The sequence below is a fragment of the Melanostigma gelatinosum genome (assembly GCF_949748355.1).
Source record: "Melanostigma gelatinosum genome assembly, chromosome: 20".
NCBI lineage: Eukaryota > Metazoa > Chordata > Actinopteri > Perciformes > Zoarcidae > Melanostigma > Melanostigma gelatinosum.
Window position 1 is genome coordinate 2241130 of NC_136653.1, and position 19445 is coordinate 2260574.

Here is a 19445-nt window from a genome sequence, read left to right on the forward strand (position 1 = left end):
TGTACATGGCCAATAAAGCTGATTCTGAGTTTGTGTTTGTAGTTTGTGGCCCCTCTGTGCTGGGTTTCTCAAAACAGCGACAGTGACAGCTCAAATCAGCTCAAATCATTCTTTTTGCTCTAAAGTCTATCCCAAGTAGACAAAACCACCGTAGCTCCCAAATGTCAAACCTGCAGCCAGAAACCAGTAAATGCATTTTTATAGTGCCTTTTGAGTGCTCCGCCCGCTCAAAGCCCTGTACACTACATGTCAACATTCTCCCAAACAAACACTGATGGCAGGGGCTGCAAGGTTCCACCTGCCCATCAGGATCTAAACTAACCATTCACACACCGATGCCACATACTTCGGGAGCAATTTGGGGTTCAGTGGACACTTCGACATGCGGACCGGAGGATCTGGGGATCGAACCGCCGATCATTAGAGGAAACCCCTCTGGGCCACAGCCGCCCTGACAGCGACCTTTCCTTTGAAAAACGAGTCAGAAAAGTTGTTCAGTCAGGTTTTATCAACTGGTAATCTTGGCTCAGGGTCAATTTACTTGCTTTCTCCAGAGCTTTCATCCACTTTTCATTAAGATGGATCAGTTGTCATCACCTGACCTCAGAATCAAATTGCAGAGACACAGACAGAAAGTGATTAGAGTTGGACCTGCGCTAAGTGCAGCCACTCGAATGCAGACTGGTAGCGTAGCATGAAGCAACTGGGACTAGGGTCCGGCAGCTAACTGGCTCCACTTGACACTCTCGTTCATATTGTCTTCATGTTCAGGCTGGTTTAGTGGATTTGGAGGCTAAACGTCCTGCCATGACATAACATGGACCCAACCACACTGATCGTGACTGGAAAGTCGTTTGTCGCCACAGCCCACCTACTTCTTTATGACCTAAGCCGCTACAGCGGCGAAATAGTGGGCCCCAACCAGCCCAGGTATACGTGACTGAACTGGGTGGACCTTTTGGCTGCTGGGGTGAAAAAGACAAGTGGTAGACACCCCGTGAGCCACAGCTCAGACAAATATTTTGGTTTGTGTGCTCCAAGAACTTTGACTGTGCCTCGGACTTCCTTTTGAACACACCGTGACAAGAATGGAACAACCTGTTTGCTGTGAAAGGTGTTGATGTTGTTGAATTATGGCATTTTTGGTTTTCTTATACATAAGAGAATCTAATGTTTTTCTATGTAACTTCAAGTATACTGCAGTTAGACATTACAGAACTATTCAATTATAACAAGGTGTTAACAAAAAAAGAGCATTTATTTATGATCATTACAACATATTTCATCCTACATTTGTGTTTCCATGTAACTGATAGTTTTCACACTAGTCTTCCAAGGAAAACAGATCTGGGGTATTTGTCTCTCAGAGAGGACCACTGCACAAAGAAATAGTCGGATATTGGGTACAGGATCTTCCCCGTGAGGGACAGCGTCTTTATCCGGCAAATGCTTTCAACATAAACTATCGAGACTTTCTTCATTCCCAGAATTCCAAGCAGGAGTCCTGCCACACAGAGGGGAACGCAGGTCCCTGGGCCGTTACACAGCACCTGAAACAACACACACACACACACAGACAAAGGAGGGGGATGAGCACATTTCCAGGAAGTGGCAAACTGGTTAAAGGAACAATACTGGACGATGCGTATTTGCCGTTTTAAAATCATCATCTCTTTAATCCCTGTGTGTCCATTACAGTGATAGATTGCAGACTGATTTGTTTTTCATCAATATACTAAACATAGCACAAAAAGTAAGGAAATTTGTGTTTGGTAGACTATTTCTTTGTTGTAACAATGCTTCTTGGCAATAAATCTTATACCGTTGGAAAGGCTGTTTATTTCCTTTTTAAATGGTGACACATTTGTAAGGAACATGCATTTGTGGGATGAGCAGCAGAGCTGAGTATGTGGGTTGCGCCCATGAAAAATGTGCCAAATCTTTTTTTTCCTGCCAAATATAGTTATTGGCCTCAGTTCAAATCAGTTCATTTCCACATTTTTGATAATTTGTGCACAGGAGATACGTGTACATGAAGAGAGCCAGCACAGTGCACCCCACTGCTCTCTCTTACTGCAGTGATGTTGCACGCTGTCAATCCAAAATGACACGTGGGAGATCCGCTTGTTACATTGCGTGCAACAAGCATCAGACTGCTGTAAGATAACAGAACGTCCTGTGTTCATGTGTACATCAAACATGTCGTTTTAATTAACTATTCTTTCATCTGCGCATAACCATGGCTGGCTCCACATTTCTCTTTACAATAGCCTACAGGTAGATGTCCGGCTGCGATGAGCAACATGATTGAAGTGATCTGGGCAATATGGCCGACATCTTAACTCTAAAACATCAACTGTCCAATAGTTTGTCCATCAACTTTGACTGTATTTGAGCACCAAGCATCATTGATGCAAACAGAGTCTCCCTGCATACAGAGTCCTGCGCTCCACCCGTCAAGTGCAGCTTGATCCACAATGGAACCAGGTCTTTGTGTGGGCACTTGTCTCTGGTTGATGGGTTAGCCTGAGTTTTCCTGCAGACTAGGCGGTGGAATAGCAGAGTTAGCGCAGCTTCTGTCTTGGCTCTCCTCACTCTCGACTCTACTTTTGGGGACTACTGGGTTAAGAGGGTCATCTGGGAACCGGAAGGTCAACGGTTCGATCCCCGACTGGGACGTGTCACGTGTTGAAGTGTACCTGAGCAATACACTGAACCCCCGGCTCCCCGGGCGCTGATCAATAGCAGCCCACTGCTCCCTGTATACAGGGATGGGTCAAATGCAGTCGTCAAATTTCGTGTATGTGTAAAATGTATGAAGACAACAAAAATAGTTTCTTTCTTTCTTTTTCTTCTTTCAGTGGCAGCAGGTCTGGGCAGTTACAAGCTGAGCTCAACAACACACCAGGACATGATATAAAGATAGTGATGGGGGATCTGAATGCAAAAGTCGGAAGTGACAACACCGGCTATGACAGGGCCATGGGAGGACAGGGCTGTGGCATCATGAATGAAAATGGGGAAAGATTAGTGGAATTTTGTGCCAGTTATGACCTTGTCGTCGGAGGGACCTTATTTCCACACAAGGATACATAAATTGACTTGGAATTCACCTAATGGGCGAGACAGGAACCAGATAGATCATCTGACGATAAATGGAACCTGGAGACGCTCACTGTTTGATGTCAGGGTAATGCGAGGAGCAGATGTTGCTCGTGATCATCACCCTGTTAGCAGTGCTGAAAGTAAAGTGAAGGAAAGCTGGTAGCAGAAAGATAGGAAGACAACAGTTTGCCACTGAAAAGTTACAAGATCCTAAAGTGAAAAGCTCCTTCATAGTGCAGCTAAAGAATAGATTTCAAGCATTATCTGACCAAAGTGATATGCAACAGGATACAGACACAGATAGAGATGAGATTAACACCAAATGGGAACAAGCAAAACAAGCACATCTAGAAACCAGTAAAAAATGTCTGGGCTTCAAACAGAAGGATAGAAAGGAGTGGATAACCGATGATACATGGCAAGCCATTGATATACGCAAGGGAGCAAAGAAGAAAGTCATGGAAGCAAAATCAGAGCTGACAAACGGGAATATATGGAGGACCTTGCAAAACAAGCAGAAGAAGCAGCCAACAAAGGTGAGCAAGGAAAGGTCTACAAGCTAACCAAGATTATTAGCGGCAAATACAGGGGGGCATCTGATGTACCAACAGAAGATAAACAAGGAAAGCTTACAACGGAAGCAGACCAAGAAGCTAGATGGGCGGAGCATTTTAGCGAGGTGCTGAACAGGCCTCCACCAACAACACAGGCCAACATCCAAGATGCAGAAGCAGATTTGGATATCAGCATTGAACCACCAACCACAGATGAAATTATAATCGCGATTAAATCTTTAAGAAACAGGAAAACCCCCGGCCCAGATAATCTCAATGCAGAGCTCTTCAAAGCAGACCCGATTCTGGCAGCAACAATTCTGCAACCACTTTTTACATCTATATGGGAGAAGAAGAAAATACCTGATGACTGGTCAGAGGGGATCATCATCAAAGTACCAAAGAAAGGTTCTCTAAGAAATTGTAACAACTGGCGTGGAATTACACATCTGTCAATACCAAGTAAGATCATGGCGAAGATTATTATTCATCGAAAAACAGATGCTGTAGAGCAGCGGTTCCCAAAGTGGGGGGTGCGCGAGCTGCCTCTAGGGGGTGCGCGAGAGGAAAAGTGTAATGGCGGTCTGATGGTGTAATAATATTAAATATTAAAAAAAATGTAATTTTAATTTAAAAACTGTCAGGTGGGACATCTGAAGCTATCAGTCGAGAAAGAGGAGAGGGACAGAGAGAGAGAGAGGAATCGGAGGCGAGGGGAACGGAGAGGTGCGTTGGGGAGAGACCGGGAGAAGAAATCGAGCCAGAGTCAGAGGAAGATGAGACGGAGGAGACCGAAAAGGAGGAAGGGATAGCACAGACAAATCGGGAGCACATCGGCCCATCGCGGAGTCGAGGTGAAAAAAGAGGAAACGAGAGTGAGCATCAGACTGGGAAAAAAAGAGGAAATATGATGAAAAGTATCTGTGTCTGGGCTTCACTTGGATTGGCAACGCAGATTCCCCAAAGCCACAGTGCGTGGTGTGCAGTGAGGTTCTGGCTAACAGTCTGAAGCTCTTATTTACGTCGCCACCTGAACACCAAGCATGCCAGTGCAAGTCAAAAGCCCCTTACATTGTTTATATCCAAATTGGAGGAGTTACAAAACAGCCAAAAACAACTGGAGTCTCATTCATGTGTTGGTCTATAAATGACGCACTACGGGCTTCATATCTGGTTACAGAATAGCGAGAAAGGGGCTACCGCACACAATCACTGAAGACGTGAGCTTGCCAGCTGCCAGAGAGATGGTGGAATGTATGATTGGGGAGAAAGAAGCAAAAAAGGTGGACATGATCCCGGTGTCCAACAACACTGTGTCGCGCCGCATCGATGCTTTGTCCGAAGACATCCTGGCTGCATTAGTCGCTCATTAATTGTAAATTAAATGTGATAATCTGCCTCTGAGCCTGTGCGTGTGTGCTCGCATCCGTATTGCTCTTTAAAAGTGACGCCTTGTGTCACTGAAAGATATTGAAACTTTGTTGCAGTGTTTCAGGGCGTTTTCACACCTTCAGTTCGTTTGCTTTGTTGCAGTTGCTCCTTTGTTCGGTTTGTGTTCACACTGCAACATTTAACAGCGGACTAAATCTTGTAAACAAATGCCACGCGCGAGCAAACTGTTCTCTCATTGGTCCGATTCTTATGCGGCTATGAAGGCTTAAAAGGCTCTGCTGCTTCTTTTTTTTTTTTTTTATTAAGGGGGGGGGGGTGCGCGAACCCGGTCGGGATGTAGAAGGGGGTGCGCGGCCTAAAAGGTTTGGGAACCGCTGCTGTAGACCAACATCTCCGAAAAGAACAGGCAGGTTTCAGAAAGGATAGAAGTTGCAACGATCACATATTCACGTTACGTAACATCATAGAGTGCACAGAGTGGCAGAGGGAACTGTATATAAACTTTCTTGACTTTCAAAAAGCATTTGACTCCATTCATCGTAAAAGCCTTTGGCGTATATTGCGGCATTATGGGATCCCTGAAGATATAGTTCATGTGATCCAAAGTTTTTATACCAACTTCACATGTAGGGTTGGAAACAGTCTCCAGAAATTCCAAGTAAAAACAGGTGTGAGACAAGGATGTGTGATGTCAGCTTTGCTCTTCAATATTACTATTGACTGGGTAATGAGACAAACAACTGAAGACTAAAATAGAGGCATTCGATGGACACTTTTTTCATCACTTGAAGATCTCGACTATGCAGATGATCTCTCTCTTCTTTCACATACTCATCGACACATGCAGGAGAACACATCCCACCTCAGTGATTGGCCTGAAGATCAGCAAAAAGAAAACAGAAGTGATGACTCTGAACATTCCAAATCCCTCACCAATTCAGGTTAATGGAGAAGATCTCCCTAAAACTGACGAGTTCACATATTTGGGCAGCACTGTCAGACACGACGGGGGCACAGATAAAGACATCAGGAACTGTCTTAATAAGGCAAGGAACGCTTTCAAAGTACTGAAAAACATATGGAGGTCACAGCAGTACACCATCAAGACCAAACTTAAATTGTATCAGAGCTGTGTTTTATCCCCCCTGTTGTACGGTTCTGAATGCTGGAGAATGACGCAAGAAGATCTCAACAGACCCTCAACCTTCCACACCAAGAGTTTAAGACGAATACTGCACATTTTCTGGCCAAACACCATCTCAAATGAAGAACTGTATGACAAATGCTAACAAGAAAGCATGGAGACCATCCTAATGAGAAGAAGATGGGGATGGATAGGACATGTGTTGAGAAAAGATCTTGCTGATATCACAAGAACAGCCTGACATTGGACACCAGAAGGGAAAAGAAAAAGAGGCCGACCAAGAAACACACGGAGAAGAACTGTGAAGGAGATGCAGAGCCTCAACCACTCATGGGGCACCATCCAGCGACTCGCCCAGGACAGACAGGAGTGGAAGACTTTTGTTGCTGCCCTACATGCCAAGAGGCATGAAGGGAAATGATGACTTGTATAGCACTTTACCAGTCTTTCCGACCACTTAACACTACACGTCATCATTCACCCATTCATACACTGATCAGGACTAGCTAACATTCACACACCGTAGGCAAAGCCACGGGAGCAATTTTGGGGTTAAGTGTCGACATGCGACGAGCGGAGCCGGGGATCGACCCTGCTCTCCACTGAACCAGTCTCTACGGTCACTCTCTACTGGGCCCATCTGTAATAATGATCCCACAGGTGCCCCAAGTTAGCCTGGACACACAATGACTATGATTGTGCCTTGAAACATCTGGCCGGGGACAGCAGATGGAAGTTAGCCTCTCTGGCTAACTCTGGCTCACTTAGTGTTTATTAGTGTCCCTGAAAAATAAATAAATGACCAAAAGTGGGCTAACATGCTCCTGATGCACATGGCAGGGTGCCCCTGACTGCGATCTAGCTGCATCACTGCTATAGTTATCACAGCTGAATGTGACGGGACAGAAAGTCTCCAGACTGCAGATGGAACAGATCCCTGCTGCCTTCAGGTGGCTGGAAAGAGTTACCCGTGTAAAGGAAACAGTTTGGGTTTCCTGGGACTTGCTACGGAATTTGTTTTAAAACAATCTCCATCACATCATGTTGCTCACAATACCCACACATCATAATAAGTGAGTTATGTAGTATGCTTCAAGCTAAACACGAACATATACATGTACAACTGAACATGTACCATCCCTCCTCAACACCCAGATTGAAGAACTGTAGTAAATAGTCCCATAATTACGAGGAAAGGGAGCATGTGTGTGATTCAGAGGCAGAGGGGGAGGGGCTGGATGAGTATGTGGCCACAGGGCTGAAGGCAGCGGAGGGAGTTGAGGGAGTTTGGGGTTTCAGGAAACCAGACAGAGCTGCTCTGGAGTCTGGAGAAGTCATCATACAGCTCCACAGAACAGACACAGCCGCACTAATGACCTCTGCACACTCCCCTTCATTCTCACAACTCACCAACAGACATACTTTACACCCACACAATGAAATGGTTCATTAGCAGCAGATGCAATCATTACAATTTCCCATTTAACTGGTAAAATGAAGAGGTCAGTTTACTTTCTTTTTCTTTGCTGTGCAGTAAATACAATTTAAAAATGGCAGCAGAGTCTGCCATAAACATCAGCAGATGTCAGCAGATTGCTCCCTCTGGCTGCAGTAAACAGTACTCTGGTAGGAGTTTCACTTTTTCTATGTGAAGACACAAAAACAAGTACTTGTGGCACAGCTGTTGAAATCACTAACTCATCTATTGACCAGGTCTGCTGAACCATTAGCACTTTGTTCTGCTTTTCACTCAGTTTGAAATTCTAAAACACACCTTTTGCAAATAACTACAAAAGGTTATCTACATTAAACACATCATTTAATACTAAAAGCCTGTGGTTGTAGTTTGCTAAACACTGCCATTGAAATACCACACTCAATTATCAATCACCTGCACCCAGAATGCACCTGTGAAAACACCTGTAACCAATTCGATCACTCAGAAATCAGAGCTTGAACACTGTAAATAGGACTCAACAATGGGGGCCAAACTTGGAGAGAGTAGAGTTCATCTAAAAATACATTCCTTTATTGTTTTATATTTACAGTTCACATTTCATGATTGCTTGTGGTACAATCAGAATCAGTACAATGCTCATGAGGGCGGCCCGAGGATTACTGGTCAGAAGCCTGGCTGGAACATTCCTGGCATGACTGGTCCGAAAGTCCCTGGCTAGGTTTCAAACCAGCCGCCAATATCCAGAGGATTCTGCTGCACAGACGCTCACAGGTCTGGAATCTGCTCTCACTATTCTCATCCGCTCAACATACAGTTCACACAGACCAGGGAGAAGCTGCATTATCTGCTCTTTATCCGAAGTGACAGATGTGTATCTGACAGATGTGTATTTCACTGACTAAAGCACAGCAAGCTTGGAGTACATTTTCCGTTTCCCAGAATATTTAGGTTCTACACTTCATGAAGTGAATTTTAAGGGAACTTTTTAAAGATTTCGGCACATCTTCATCAACTGGTTTGGAGGGAATAAACTCTGCTGCTCAGTTTGGTCAGAACTCCGCGATATGAGCTCAGATGAATCCTCCAGTCAACAGAGTAGAAGTAGAGGAAACTAAATAAGTCATCTTGGCCATCTAACCATCTAGGACAGAAAGATGGAGAGCCTTCAGGAACTTGTTTCTGTTGGGAGAGTTTTCCTTGATCTTTCATGTCAGCTGGTACTGGCCATATTTCATGTTGTCCGGAGATAAAGACAACATAAATATATATCCGGGGAGACAACAGACAGCGAAAAACAGTAATCTCATGTAAGATGAATACGTCAGAATTTATTCAGCAAAGCCTTTCCATATCCCATTTATCACCTTTTATCCATTTATCATTTTTGACAGAGACAAAACCACCTCAAGCGAGCGCAAACATGTTTTTGTGCAATTGAGAAGTATTAGAGGATTTAAAAATAAAGTATTAAATGAGCATACAAATACATGACTTTTCTCTGTAATACTGTATACTCTCTACTGAACTCTGGTTTATCCAGAGTAACAGAGTAACAGGGACATTGTTTCTGGAAAGAGATGTGGTTGATGAATTTCTGCATGAAAATGTTCAATACTTTGATCAGCACAAATGAAACAGCATTCACCTCCATTGTATTTGGGTTTTACCAATGACCTGTGCGGTCATTGGTAAAACGCTTAAGGCCAGAAACCTTGACTGGTGTCGTCACACCTACTGCTCCGTCAGTCCGTCGGCTGCACCATGGAGCTGATTCTACAAGGCTCGATGATGTCCAAGCTGTCCTACCTTCTAATCATGTTGACTGAACCATTATGTGCTGCTTACAAAATGTAAACACTGCAAACAATCCTCATATTTGTTGCACAGAAAAACAAGCAAAGAAAATCAGCTGTGATGAGAAAACATCTGTTTCAAGGAGGGGTTTAAAGAGACCGGAACATTTCAGACAGAGGGGGACTACAGGTATAGTCAGACAGACCGTATGAAGAAAGGTGCATTTTAAACATTAAAGCATGTAGAAACTCAAAATACAAGTATAAACCTGAAAACGAGCACAATAGGTAGTTATATGTTTATCATAGTACAACTAAATAAATACAAATGTGTCTCAGACTGTCAGAAACTGGAGGGTTAAAGACACTGGGACATGAGCCTCTAGGTTTGAGACCGGTCCAACTGGAGCATTTGTGGAATAGAAATACATTTTGCTGACAAAAAAGAAACAGAACAGAATTGGAACTGGAGTGAATGAATGATCCGAAGATTTAAAAAAAGGATGACATTCTTTGCCAAGTGCTGGGATTTTGTGTTTGTCAGATCTTTCCCACGTCAGAATGTAGGTGCCTGCGTCCAATCTTCAGAGAACATGGCATTACATGAGGGGACAGGAGGGGGGCGGGGGGCTCACAGGAGGAGAGGCAGTTACATTGTTCTGTTCTGGGATCGATCACTAACCTGTGAGGGCCAAGCAATATCCTACAGACAAAAGTACTGTAGTCAAGTAAAACATTTACTAGTGGTCACCTGAGCCGGGAGGCCTGACCAATCACTGAACTACAGGGAGTGACTTACAAGATGAGACGGCTTAGTGCAGGGGTCTCAAACTCCCGGCCCGAATCCGGCCCGCCACGTCATTTTATGTGGCCCGCGAATCCCCCAGCAAACAAAAAAAAAGTAAGATTTTTTTTTTTTTTTTTTAAAGTTAGACTTGATAATAAAAATATCCCCATAGTCGAAATTATGAGATAGAAAGTCGAAGTTATGAGATAGAAAGTCATAATGATGAGATACTTAAACACAGAAGCAGCTCTTTGGCTGGTTACTGCACATTTGAAATGTATTGTGAGTACATTGAAGACTACTTTAAACGTGGCTTTACAACAGATGAAATACTTCACGTGGGATTGTGCAAACGCACCCTTGAAAGGATTTTAAGCATTGAACAAAGTTATTGTAATATCTTGTGTTTGATATTTGTCTTTGCTATTTTCTTTAATAGTTTGATCTTTGATAGAGTCATGTGGGTTTATTAACCCTAAATTAAAAGGATTTAAGTTATAATAACAGAAATGTGCTTAAATATATTTTTACCTTTATATAACTGCATGTACAATATTTGTACACTTGAATAAACAATAATCAAATGCAGAGACAGTTATTTACCAATATGTTAGGAGTAGTTACATTTACAACCGGCCCTTTGAGGGCGACCGTGACGCTGATGTGGCCCAGAGAGAGAATGAGTTTGAGCGCCCTGTCAAACACTCATTAAATGAGCTGTTTGGAGCGGAAGACATGTGACAAAGAGCTCCATCATTCTGATGTGTGCTCCTGGTTCAGCGTGTCATCACAGAGGTGTTAGGCTAGTGTGCACAGCTGCCCGACACAAACACCTCCCTGTAAAGGTGTCATTGTCTGCCTTTATTGTATCTAACAGCTGATCTCTCAGAGCCTCAGTATTTAAGCAAATACCGTGGTGCAGTCTGACCCTTTTCTACGGTGTGTGTCTCTGGAAAGGTGAATGAATTGGTTCAGTTTTGATCTTAGGTCATTTCCATGTCCAGTATAATGCATTTTATGAATGTTAAGCCCGTTTACCTTTAAGGAAGGTTTATTTCCGACTTCTTTATTTCAAGCTACTACAACACACTTTCATCTGGTGTTGATTTTGTCGTCCCTGTGGACTACAGTGGTAGTGTTTCTGAGCACCAGAGTCCCTTTAGAGAGCCTCTCATTCTACTGCAGCAGGGTCTTCAGCAGCTATGGCAAGCTGTAACATTTTAAAGCTAGACTGGATGTGTATTGCAGATATATGCAATTCAAATCTTTCACTTGCTGGTAAGTGGGTCAGACATCTCCTTAACCCAAAATTGTTGTATTTATTAGGTTAACAATTGACAACAAAGACCAGATTTAAATGCTCGTTTGCTCTTTGTCCTTATCTGCCGCCATTCTCTCAGTGCCAAGCCGTACTGGGCATGTGCAACACTCAATAGAGATGAAAAAGAAGCGAGATGGCTCACTCCTGAGCTACTTCCATCATCAGCTCCGGAAAAGAAATTGGTGTTTAAATCTATTTCATTCCTAGATTTATTCGTGGCATTTGACTTGCAGAGGGCCGTCCTTATTGTTGAGCCCTGCAGTGTTCATATTTGTACATTATCTGCATGTGGACCCTGTAAGTGCAGGATGGAATTGGATGAGTTTGTGCTCTTCCAGAGGGAATCAATCGTTAAAGGGATACTAAAGCAGTTTTGAACCCTACTTCACGGTCACAGTCTGTGCAACAGAGGCTGAGAGCCCTGCCTTTTAGTCCGTAGTGTGTATCAAGCTCCCATAATGCAACCAATAACATGTCTTCATTAGCATGTAGTACTATCAGTACTGTGTGCGTGTGTGTGTGTGTGTGTGTGGGATACAGGCATTGCTACACTCACCATGTCAGGTCTGAGTCTGAAGACCAGAGGAAGAGAATAGCGCAGAGCGTCCAGAGTGCTGAGAACAGAGGAGCTCCAGGACTGATGCACCTCCCGGCTCCGTGGGATCCGACAGATGGTGAACTGGGGAACAAGGGCACCTCGATCAGAGGAGCTCGGAGACGTCACCAGTGTGTTTTATTTGGATAAAACTCGCTTTAAACTCAGATATCTCCAATTTTAAAGCTGCAACGATTAGTCTGCTAATCCACACAAATCCTTACCCAAAGAAATGTACAGCACTCTATATTCCTTTTCATCACAGTTAGTGCTCACTGATATTCAAATAGATGGGAAGTAGAAATGAGTTTGGTATGTTTGTTATGAACACAGATGAAACGTCATGCCACCTGCTGGTGAATATTAACAGTGCAGCACAGACAGTGATAGTTGTTTCCCCTTTAGTGGGACATTCTTTATCAGAAAGCCAATGTGCACACCGCTCTATAACATCAATATTCACACAACAGCGTGATTCTGCAAATGTTTACTTCATTCAACATGCATTTGATTATATAGCCATCTATAAACAATATTATAAGTTTGACACTGGAATGAATCATTATATCTAACTGTATGCAGAGCAACTGCTGCAACAGTCAAATAGTACCTATGATGCAATGCTGTCAAAGTGGAACTCCACCCATAGGTCTGAGCCTGACTCCACCCACTGCATTAGATTAGAAGACGTTAACAGTCTTATTATTTTGGATACACTTCATGACCTCAGTACCTCTTCAAAAACATGTGATGATTTTCTAAGTCACAAGACACCTCTAAATCTCCACACATGGTCCGCTAAAGGCATCACTCATCTGAAACACATCTTCAATAATAACACCATGGTTTCATTCCCTCACTTGGTTCAGAAGTACGGCATCAGGAGCAATACATTTTTGGAATATCTGCAACTCAAATCATCCGTTCAATCCAAACTTAACAACATTCAGAATTAATTAATATCCCCTCTTCAAAAAAGTTTATCTCAAAAATATGTAGAGTAATATCACAGTCTGACAAAACATCATCCATACCATCAAGAAAATGGGAATCAGACCTGTCCATCACTCCTGATGCTGATTTCTGGAACCAAATCTTCAATAACATCGACTTCATGACTAAAAATGCCAATTTACAACTAATCCAGTATAAAATACTTCACAGAATTCATTACACCGGGCAAAACATGTTTCAAATGGGATTCACGTCAGATATCTGTCCACATTGCACTCAAAGCAGCCCGGCTAGCTTTGTTCACGCCACCTGGCACTGCACACCAGTTCATCACTTTTGGGAAGAAATAAGTGAGTCACTGTCTGTCTTCCTGCGCTGCCTCGTCCCTTTATCCCCTTCACTGTGCTTACTAGGAGACATCTCAACAATACATCTGAGTAAAACAAACCACAAATTACTCCTTGTGGCCCAAACTATCGGCAAGAAAACTATCCTCATCAACTGGAAATCAAGGAATAATACACACATCGCACACTGGAGAAACTTAATGATCGAATATATTTCAATGGAAAATCTAACCTCATCCATCATATACAATACAACAGAACACCAGTCCACCTGGTCATCCCTCACTATGTTTCTGCAAACGTGACACCACCCATTCTATTAATGTTGAAACATGTATAGTATATATACCGGTGTAGATATATATATTTTTTTGTGTATTTTTTACTATTGTTGATTTGTTTTGTTTTTCTTGCCGGACAAACAATTGAAACCCACGTACATGCATACATGAACATCCATGTGCACACATACTTACCTGTTTTTCATTTTTTTGGTTTGTTGTTTTTTTGTTATGGCTTTTATCCCACTGTTCTTGTCATCCTCTTGTTGTTATGTCTATGTATTGTCTTAATATTGTCTCGTGTCTTTCAATAAAAAATGTATGAAAAAAAAAATGAAAAAAACATGTGATGATATCATAGTTTACACTGACAATACTTCTGTGCTTTTACTTGAAGTAAACTTTTGAATATAGGATTCTTCCACTTGTAATACAGTAGTTTTACATTGTTGTATTTGTACTTTTACTTCATTGAATCATTTCAAATACTCCCAATGACAGCTGGCCTGTGAGTGTGTACCTCACCTGTGTGTGTGTTGGTACCAGCTTTGATCAAATGGTGATCACTAAATAACTCCTGACCCAGCGTTTAAAACTGGCCCAATACATGTTCATCCTCAACGTTCATGTCAAAGATGACACATGTCTGAAATGAATTCGAATGAATGCTTAGCTGTAACTTTAGTTATTCTTAAAAAAGGACCAGAAGCCATCATTTGCTTTCTGGGGGACATTTCTGCCTCGTAACAGTTGTTTGATGACATGACATGTCCATCCTGTAGACAGCTGTGTACCTGTGCCTCAGAGTCGGAGTGTTGTTTAGAGCGTTCAAAGGTGCAGATTTTCTCCTCACTCATCCTGTCAGTGTCAGCAATAACATAGTGTCTCGGTGTGTAGGCTGCAGACAGGCACTCCATCAGCCTCAGGACCTCTGTGGTGTGACCACCTGGAAACACACAAGACACACCGTCAGTTCCACGAGATGAGCAGGAGCATGAGCAGCCGCTTCTACATGGACACTAGGCCGTCAGATGGAAGATATGTTAACAAATGTCTTATTCCACTTTCATCTAAAGACTCTTCAGCATCATTTTATAAACACTGACAACATTATATGTCTAATAACAAATATTTAGAGATATTTAAGATTCAAATACAATAGTATTATGTTATAATTAAAGTGCTGATTAGAGGTGGTGTGAAAATGCTCTTCTTGCTCAAAGAAAAGGAAACACTTTCTTTAATTGTGATGATCAGTCACGCTGCAACTGATGTCTGCTATTTGGCCCCATTGCTTGCTTTTGTGGTGACAATGTTGGAGCCTAATACTGTAAAGAAAGACAGAGCATCATCAAGTAAAAGATGCTTTCTAGTGCAGTATGGCCTGACAAACAGGACCTCTCTGACTGAACCACTTCACTACTTAGTCCTCACAAACCAGACCCACCTGTTCCACTACATCAGCTCCATACCGTGCATGTATGCTCCATATCTTTTCCTCGCTGAGTCAGTACAAGTGAACACTGGTGTAGACTGGCCAGCAGCAGTGTGCTGTTGGTTCATGTGAAGTGTTTTTCCTTTATCTTTGATAGTTAGTATATTTTATGGGACACATTTCCACGGAGGTTATCACATGGATATCATCTATCAGAGGTGTTGTATAATAATAACATAATGCTGTGTTTCTACGGGATGAACATGGGACACTTTTCCTGTCTTTTGTCACAGACGGTGCTGATTGATCATGGAACTCAGTTTGAAAAAGTGTTATTTGTTGCTAAGAACTGCTGTAAATTGTTTGTGAGATCACCTCTGGGTGACTGTGGGTAACTGCTGCCACACTATTTTGGTGTGAGCTCCATCTTTTTGCCAATTTGGACGATGGTACTTCAGTTCTTCCTTCAGAGGAGGACCGAGGGAACGCTGATGCATGTGACACAGTATTTTGATCATGGAGGTTTGTCGCTGTGTGAGGTACTGGCTTACTTCTTTACTTAACAAACCTGTCAATAACCAGTTTTCTGCTGATATTTACTGTACAAAGTTACAGCACACACACACATACACAAACAGAGACTCCTTGCTCTATAGTCAGGTATTGATGAGGCAGAGAAAGCAATAAGTATGAAGGAGATTATGGCTATCGTCTATTTTGATATAGAGAAAGCATATGACTCCATGTGGAGAGAGGGCCTATTGATTAAAATGCATAAAATAGGTATTAGTGGAAGGATGTATAACTGGATATTGGATTTTTTGTAACATAAGATGAGACGACATAAGAAGAGGCGACATTAATGACGACATAAGATGAGACGACGTAAGAAGAGACGACGTAAGAAGAGACGACGTAAGAAGAGACGACGTAAGAAGAGACGACGTAAGAAGAGACGACATAAGAAGAGACGACATAAGAAGAGACGACATAAGAAGAGACGACGTAAGAAGAGACGACGTAAGAAGAGACGACGTAAGAAGAGACGACGTAAGAAGAGACGACATAAGAAGAGACGACATAAGAAGAGACGACATAAGAAGAGACGACATAAGAAGAGACGACATAAGAAGAGACGACATAAGATGAGACGACATAAGAAGAGACGACATAAGATGAGACGACATAAGAAGAGGCGACATAAGAAGAGGCGACATAAGAAGAGGCGACATTAATGAGACGACATAAGAAGAGACGACATAAGAAGAGACGACATAAGAAGAGACGACATAAGAAGAGACGACATAAGAAGAGACGACATAAGAAGAGGCGACATAAGAAGAGGCGACATAAGAAGAGGCGACATAAGAAGAGGCGACATTAATGAGACGACATAAGAAGAGACGACATAAGAAGAGATGACATAAGATGAGACGACATAAGATGAGACGACATAAGAAGAGACGACATAAGAAGAGGCGACATAAGAAGAGGCGACATAAGAAGAGGCGACATTAATGAGACGACATAAGAAGAGACGACATAAGAAGAGATGACATAAGATGAGACGACATAAGATGAGACGACATAAGAAGAGACGACATAAGAAGAGACGACATAAGAAGAGATGACATAAGATGAGACGACATTAATGAGACGACATAAGAAGAGACGACATAAGAAGAGACGACATAAGAAGAGGCGACATAAGAAGAGGCGACATAAGAAGAGGCGACATTAATGAGACGACATAAGAAGAGACGACATAAGAAGAGATGACATAAGATGAGACGACATAAGATGAGACGACATAAGAAGAGACGACATAAGAAGAGACGACATAAGAAGAGATGACATAAGATGAGACGACATTAATGAGACGACATAAGAAGAGACGACATAAGAAGAGACGACATAAGAAGAGGCGACATTAATGAGACGACATAAGAAGAGACGACATAAGAAGAGACGACATAAGAAGAGGCGACATTAATGAGACGACATAAGAAGAGACGACATAAGAAGAGACGACATAAGAAGAGACGACATAAGAAGAGACGACATAAGAAGAGGCGACATTAATGAGACGACATAAGAAGAGACGACATAAGAAGACGACATAAGAAGAGGCGACATAAGATGAGACGACATTAATGAGACGACATAAGAAGAGACGACATAAGAAGAGGCGACATAAGAAGAGGCGACATTAATGAGACGACATAAGAAGAGACGACATAAGAAGAGACGACATAAGAAGAGACGACATAAGAAGAGGCGACATAAGAAGAGGCGACATTAATGAGACGACATAAATGAGACGACATTAATGAGACGACATAAGAAGAGACGACATAAGAAGAGGCGACATTAATGAGACGACATAAGACGAGATGACATAAGATGAGACGACATAAGATGAGACGTGGACGTGAACATGTGTCCAAATGGTAAAGATCACATTGATTCGATTTGGTCTGGTTCTTTTTCTAACAAGCTTCGTCAGAGTCCAGGACTGTTAAGCTCACTTGTTGTTCAGCTTGTTAGGGTTGAGGGGGAATACTCTGTAAAAATATGAAGAAGCTGGAAAAGCTTTGGTTTAGAAGAGCTCCATCCCAATACACCCAACACAGTCCAGCCAGAAGCCCAGTACAGCGACGCTGCAATGGCACAACTTCAAAACGAATGTTGCTTGTTCACGCGTGTGCACTGGCATTTTAAATAATGTCTCACAAATTGGAGTAACGTCACGTCATAACGTATCTGTGGTCGTAGGGCTATGACTAACGTAACGTTAAGGTACCCTTCAGATAAGGATACGGTTACTGTGGTGCATGGACGTAAGCTAACGTCATTAACGTTAACGCACCTGATCCTGCGACGACGAGAACAGCAACCGGACCTCTGGTTCCAGGTTTATAGCTCGAGCCAGTCTTCACAACACAATATAAGCGGATAAAAAATAACAAACATAGAAGTAAAACAGCAAACACAGCTCCTACCAAGCACGCCATGACAGCTACGGTGGCTCTGTAGGACCAACGCAGATATGGTATTTCGGGTTTGAACCCTGAGTTCCGGCTTTCAGGCACAACTTCTTCTTCTTCTTTAAATTTGATTGGCGGGTCGCAACCAACTTGTATAGGTGCATACCGCCACCTACTGTACCGGAGTGTGCAGTTTCAGGGTAACCTTTTCTTCACTGTTTCCACCTAAATCCTGCGGTCTAATCCCGTTTCTTTAAGAAATCGCAACAGTGCTCTGCAGCACTCCCGCCATTCTCCGTCCACTGCCAGAACTCCCTCCAAACTCCACTTCCGTCCCAACTGACATATTTTTTGCTTCAAGATGTTCCTGTCTGAATTGTATCTTTGACATTTCCGGACAACATGCTCCACGGCTTCAGTAATCTCAGTGCACTTATCTGAGTCCATTTGTGCCATTAAATACAGAGTTGAGTTAAGTCCTGTGTGTCCGAACCTTAACCTTGCTATTATGACCTCCTCTCTTCTATACTTCCCTTTGTATGTCTTCACATTTATGGATTTCTGAATGTTATAATAATGTCTTCCTTTGTTGTCGTTGTCCCACTTCTTCTGCCATACCTCCCGTCCTGCCTCTCTTATTAATGCTTTAGCTTCCCCCTTTCCAAAAGGAATTTTCAATATCTCCTCTTCTTTTAGTGTTGGTGCTCTCTTTGCAATCATATCTGCTCTCTCATTGCCCTCCACCCCTACATGAGCAGGAACCAGCTAAATGGAACATTTATTCCCAGTCTTTGAAGTCTCAACATGATCAGAGATATTTCCATCACTAAATCCTCTCAATTGTTAGTTTTGTCTTCAGGCTGTTTAAAGCTGCAGCAGGATCTGAACAGATGAGCACTCTCTCAGCCTGACCTCTTCTACCCATTGCAGTCCCAAGATTATTGCAATCATTTCAGCTGTAAAGACAGACAGTCTGTCATTCATTGGTTTGCATATTGTCACAGTAAATTCTGGTATGAATACCCCTGATCCCACGTGTCCATTCCCGTTATCTTTAGATCCATCTGTATAAATCTGCATATAGTTATAATACTTATTATTGATGTATACTTGAGTCTGATGTCCAATGTCATACCATTTCCTTTCCATCCATTTCTTCCTCTCTTCTATGAGTGTTAAATCCACATTGTGCACTGGTGGTATCCACGGAGGAACATTCCCCTCATTACATTGGGCCCATACTCGAACCCAGTGAACCCGTATTCTTTGGCTGTTGCACTGATTGTCCAAA

General features: G+C 42.6%; 1 protein-coding gene across 1 annotated transcript; it reads right to left on the bottom strand.

Moving 5' to 3' along the window:
* Positions 1 to 1301: 1301 nt before the first annotated feature.
* On the bottom strand, positions 1302 to 19218 carry alg14 (ALG14 UDP-N-acetylglucosaminyltransferase subunit; the record flags this gene model as incomplete). Its single annotated transcript, XM_079292322.1, has 5 exons — positions 1302 to 1550; positions 12112 to 12234; positions 14527 to 14678; positions 18037 to 18326; positions 19178 to 19218. The coding sequence occupies 5 exons, from the start codon at positions 19216 to 19218 to the stop codon at positions 1320 to 1322; spliced, it is 837 nt and encodes a 278-aa protein (XP_079148448.1). The 3' UTR covers positions 1302 to 1319.
* Positions 19219 to 19445: the final 227 nt, after the last annotated feature.